The sequence below is a fragment of the Ustilaginoidea virens genome, chromosome 4 (genome assembly GCF_000687475.1).
Source record: "Ustilaginoidea virens chromosome 4, complete sequence".
Taxonomy (NCBI): Eukaryota; Fungi; Ascomycota; class Sordariomycetes; order Hypocreales; family Clavicipitaceae; genus Ustilaginoidea; species Ustilaginoidea virens.
Window position 1 is genome coordinate 3,751,430 of NC_057319.1, and position 5,340 is coordinate 3,756,769.

General features: G+C 53.8%; 3 protein-coding genes across 3 annotated transcripts; 2 read left to right on the forward strand and 1 right to left on the reverse strand.

The window, feature by feature from the left end:
* Positions 1-244: 244 nt before the first annotated feature.
* On the reverse strand, positions 245-2,332 carry UV8b_05457 (uncharacterized protein; the record flags this gene model as incomplete). The annotated part of the gene is made up of 3 exons (XM_043142954.1): positions 245-455; positions 541-1,463; positions 1,709-2,332. The coding sequence occupies 3 exons, from the start codon at positions 2,330-2,332 to the stop codon at positions 245-247; spliced, it is 1,758 nt and encodes a 585-aa protein (XP_042998887.1).
* Positions 2,333-3,380: 1,048 nt separating this feature from the next.
* On the forward strand, positions 3,381-3,644 carry UV8b_05458 (uncharacterized protein; the record flags this gene model as incomplete). The annotated part of the gene is made up of 1 exon (XM_043142955.1): positions 3,381-3,644. One exon carries the CDS (start codon positions 3,381-3,383, stop codon positions 3,642-3,644), a length of 264 nt encoding a protein of 87 aa, XP_042998888.1.
* Positions 3,645-4,711: 1,067 nt separating this feature from the next.
* Positions 4,712-5,340, forward strand: UV8b_05459 (uncharacterized protein; the record flags this gene model as incomplete). Its single annotated transcript, XM_043142956.1, has 3 exons — positions 4,712-4,956; positions 5,023-5,162; positions 5,228-5,340. 3 exons carry the CDS (start codon positions 4,712-4,714, stop codon positions 5,338-5,340), a joined length of 498 nt encoding a protein of 165 aa, XP_042998889.1.

The window sequence follows — 5,340 nt, forward strand, 5'->3', positions numbered from 1 at the left end:
GAGGGTGTCACGTGAGTGATATGTGACAGCGAGGCTGTTGAAGCTGGAAAGCGGATCCGAGGAAGGCAGCCAGGGCTCAAGAGGGTACGTACCGACCGTACCCGTACCATGTACGGAGGGGTAGACGGGGTGTATGCATTAAAATTGTGGGGCACAGGATGCGGGGAGGTTTTTTTTTTTTTTTCCCTCTAAAGTGACGCGCGTTACTGCGGCTGATTACATCTTGTTTATCATAAGTGCCGAGTCACGTCAAAATCCGGTCCGTCCACCGTTCCCTCGTCATCCTCACCGTCATCATCATCATCATCATCATCCTCCTCCTCCTCCTCCTCCTCCTCCTCCTCAACTGCGGGTCGAGTTGACTGCTTTCGACTCGTAGCCATGGCTGTCCACCAAAGGGAACCGCGCGCGGCGCTCGCTCCAACGCGTCCAGCGGGATGGTCGAGCGGATATACCTAGGTAGCCAACGTCAGCCATAACAGCTTTACATGTGCATGCTGTACATAACTGGCTCAGGGGTCTCCCGTCTTGGCCACGTACTTTGCTCTCCCGTCGTCGACAGGATCGAAATCCCAGCTCGTAAACGAACCCTCTCTCAGGGCATCCCACACAAGCCGCCGGCTGCGCTGCGATTGCAGCACCTGCGCCGTGATGGCGTCGAAATCCCACCTGGCCTCGGCCTCGGCCTCAAACTTGGCCAAAACCGCCTTTGCTGCCTCCTCGGCGGCGCTTTGCGGCGCAACCTTGGAGAGCCGAGCCAGGTTGTCGAGCTCGTCTGGGTCGTTGGCCAGGTTGAAAAGCTGCGGCTCGTCGGCCGGGCAGGTAACGTACTTCCAAGGCCCGCGTTTAATCATCATTAAGGGCCGCACCGTTCCTTCGCCGGTGTATTCGGCGTATACTGCGTCATTGCCGTCATTACCCTCCCCCTCTCTGCCCTGCAGGTGCGGCATCAAGCTCAGGCCATCCATGGGCAGGTACGGAGCTGGCTTGGTGCCGACGAGGTCGCAGATGGTCGGAACAAGATCCAGGGTCGACACGTTCTGGCTGACGCGGTGAGGCGGGAACCACTTGGGGTAGTTCACCAGCAGAGGGACTCGGACAGACGACTCAAAGTAGCTCATTTTGAACCACAGGCCTCGCTCTCCAAGCATGTCGCCATGGTCGCCGCTGAATATGACAATGGTGTCTTCCCCCAACCCGGCTGCCTCGAGCGTCTCCAACAGCTTCCCGACGCAATCGTCCACGTAGCTGACCGACCCGTAGTACGCTCTTCTCGCTCGCCTGATCTGCGCGTCTGAAAAGTCCTGACCCCACAGATCACAAACCTTCATCAGTCGCTTGCTGTGCGTGTCCAACTCTTCCTTGGGCATTCGGACCCTGGGAAGAGCAATGTGCACGTCCTCGTAACGGTTCCAGTATTCCTTGGTGATCGTGTACGGGTCATGAGGGTGAGTGAGGGATACCTGTCCAATGTGGCCAAAAAGATGAAACGAGAAAGAAAGGGGGGGGGGGGGGGGGGGGGGGGGATGGGGGGGGAGATCTTTGTCAGCTGCGAGGTTTGGCAAGGTCTGGGGGGACTCATCTGCTCTCGAGTTGGCTTCTCCATTTTCCCTTACAAGTATGGCATCCGGGGACGGATGACACTGCCTTGTCATGCCTGAACGCTCATTGTATTGTCAAGTGTCTGGACTCTGCAGAGCTCACTCACCGTCAGAGCAAAGGGGCGCTTCTCTGGGCCTTGGCGCACATGATCCCATATATACTGGACGCTGCGGTACATGACTTCCTCGTCGTAATCCAGCTGATTGCTGCGACCGCAGGGGCCGGCTTGGAGGATCGAGCTGGCGTTGTGATACCACTCGAGCCGCGTGTCGGGCTCATCCCAGTTGACGGCCCAGCCAAAATCGCCGGGGTATATGTCGCTGGTGAGTCGCTGCTCGTAACCGTGGAGCTGGTCTCCGACGAAGTGCATCTTACCGGCGAGAGCGGTGTGATAACCCTTGGAACGGAGGTAGTGAGCATATGTTGGAATCTCAGAGTTGATCTGGGAGGCATTGTCAAACGCGCCAATCTTCATGGGCAAGAGGCCAGAGATCATGCTCATCCGGGAAGGGGCACACAACGGGGAAGGACAATACGCAGAGTCAAACTGAACCGAACTAGCAGCTAGTCGGTCCAGGTGCGGCGTTTTGATCTGAGACTCCGGGTTATACATTTTGAGCTGAGGAGCGGCCAGTTGATCGGCCATGATGTAGAGGATGTTTGGCTTCTCACCATCTTGCCCAGGCGCAGGAGCAGGCAATGTCCGCAAGGTGGCGATGTCAGGAGCCATGCTGGGCCGTATAGAATGATGATGACAGTCAAGTGTTTGGCTGCAAAGAAGCAAGGGATGTGAACAGCTCAAACTGATGCAAGAGTTGCGATGTTGGTTTGTTTCTTTTCCTTATTACTTTTTTCTTCCTTTTTTTTTTAAAAAAAAAAAGAAAAGAAAAGAAAACCCCCCAACTTCTGACCCGGTTGATAAAGGGAAGAGAAAAGGTTGGCAGCTCAGCAATAGGAGCCGCAGTTAGTGGAACGTTGGGTTTCTAATAAAACAGTAGATAGAGCTACTGCGTCTCTGTCACGATGACCTTTCTTCCTTCTCCCTTGGCCAAAATGAAGAGAACAAGAAAAGAACAAGCAGAGGGGACAAAAAAAAAAAAAAAGGGAAAAAAAAAAAAGTAGCAGCAAGCAAACACGCGTCTCGTCCGATGGGTGAAGAAGCGAAAGCACTGAGCTCGAGAGACGACTAGCTCGAAAATAAGTCCTCCCTCCCTTTCTGGACCGCGAGTTTTAAGTACACAAATTAAAAGATCTCCTCAGTTGGACGTAGCGTCGTTATATACTAGAGTAAAAATCAATCAACAAGACAGGCTCGAAACTCCAGTGTAGTTTGCAACATCGAGCTTGACGAACAGTTAAATATAGTCATTTCTTGCAAGCCACTACAGCCTACGGGCCGATAAGACGTCAACTGGCAAGGTGTTGTTTAGCAACCCACTTTGCTACGCATCGGCATGCATGGGCGTCGGCGAGGAGAGTGTTCAAGGTTCGGTCAGCATCGCAAATGCTCCTGTAGACTAGTGGTAGGTTTGACTCGTTTGGGCGCTGATTTGATGGAGTCCTGGGGAATCCTTCACTTGGCTGCAGGTGTCATTTCAACGCTATATACCTTGTCAGCCGGTTCAGGAGGTGGTCGGTCACACGAGAGGAGAAGTCAATGGATATTTTCCTGGACCCGGTGGCAACGAGGGGTGTGCACAGTGCGGCAGTTTTTTTTCTTTTTTTTTTTTCCCCCTTGGGGAGCGGTCTTGCTGTAGCAGAGGGCCAACTGTTGCGCGATGACTGCACCCCATCTTGTGCTGAATGACGTCGACGTCAAGGGCTTCCCGAACAAGCGCGATCTTGCGGGCTGCCAGAAGCTCATCACTGTTACGGGTAAGTACCGTGCTGAAAGCACGATTCCGTGGGGAAAGCCGGTTATCTGGACCTGCAACGAGGAGAATAGCGTCTTGAGGGACAAGAGATTGGCCAAGTACTTCGTAGACTCGGGCGCAACGGTTGTCAAGTTGGGTCGTGACTGTAAATTGTACAAGGAGGAGTAGATACAAGATAGCAGCGCGTTTACAAGTGGAAACCCCGTTCACAAGCTCAGCAGCTTATCACCCCCGGAGGGATCAAATGATTTGGATTCCGAACCCCACGCGTAGCGTTGCATACCGGAGCGGAGCGAAGGTCATGTTCAAAGGATATGCCCCCCCCCTATGGCTACCGACAGAGCACCGGGTGCGAACACAGCTCAATACTGTGCCCAGCCTGCATACACACCACACAATGAGTGTGGGCGCGACACCAGGACAGTGCATACTGCACGATGCGAGCGGGAGCGTAACGGAACAGGGTGAAGTGAAGACGGAAAGGATTGGAGTCAACGGGGTGTGAGAACACAAGCAGGAGGGAGTGATAGCGACCGTGGACCCTGGGCGAGAAGAGGGACCGGACGGGACGGGAGGGAGTGAGCGAGACCATCTATGTTTGGTTATAAGGGTCCCCTGCGCACCCGCGCCCCCGGCCGAGCATCAGGCTGGGAGAGTGACTGAAGGGAACAGATCGGAGAAACGAAGTGCCGATACCTAATACTAGGCAAGAGGAACAAAATGGAACGCTGCAGCAGTAGGCAGAACGACGCGAGAGAGTGATAGCGGTAGGTAACGACAAATCAGACCGGGGGGAAGATGTCGGTTGAGCTGCAGACTGATGTGTGCAGCGACACGCAGAAAGTGGTGGGTGGGATCCACACTTGGAAGGATGCTAACGCACCTTGGGGGTCTGGCTGGTGCCTACTTCAACTCTCTCTCCGACCAGGCAGGCGGCGTGCAGACAAACTTGGACTTTCATTTTTACTTTTGAACAGAGTGGAAAACGTGAGCACTAGATTTCGCCTGAAAGACCACCCTCGTGTGAAAACACAACAGTCGAAAGACGCTACCCTAGACCGGAGGTCAGTTTCTTACTGGCAAAAGCATTCTTTCAGGTCACCTGACTACGTGCATCCCTTGTTGCCGCGGTGACGCGCTTTACGTGAGACACGTGCTTCTTCTCTAGACTCCCTCCCAGACGGAGCGTGTGTGAAGAGCTAAGATGTTAGATCTATCTCGTGTTCTCCGCGATTATGGAGCAAGACATACAGCAGCCTGACTTTAGCCTCATGGCCGACAACCTTTCGCAAGTAGCAGTTCACTTGGGCCGTTGTGCACATTTACCTGCTATCGATGGCGGTGTCCATCTGGCGCAGACCCTACAGACCGTATTGGAACGCATCGGTGCGCTCGAGAACGCTATAAACCGTCGCTTCGATGAAGCCGACCGGAGGATGAACCGCCGTTTTGACGAAATAGACCAGAGGGTGACCGCGGCGTAAGCAATGCCCATAACTTATGAGTACCAAGTTAATCACCACGAGACTGACTGGATTTATTGCAGCAACAAGAATAGCACGGCGCGTATACGGAACAGTGTCGTCACCCGTCGTGATAACGACCTCGCGCCTCTCTACAACGCTTTCACTAGCGAGCGCATTATAAGATTCCCCCGGAAACTACGTGACTTAGAGAACCTGAACGGCATGTTCCCCTCATATATCTTTCGCTTGACCCTAGCCCATTAGCTGATGTGGGACGATAAGCAGAAGGCCGAGTGGATTCAATCTTAGAAGAGCTCGGTGAACCCGTGGAGGGTGCAGTAGACGAGAAAAAACGACAGCTAAAGTATGCCGTCGGGGTGACAAACCAGATAAGCTGA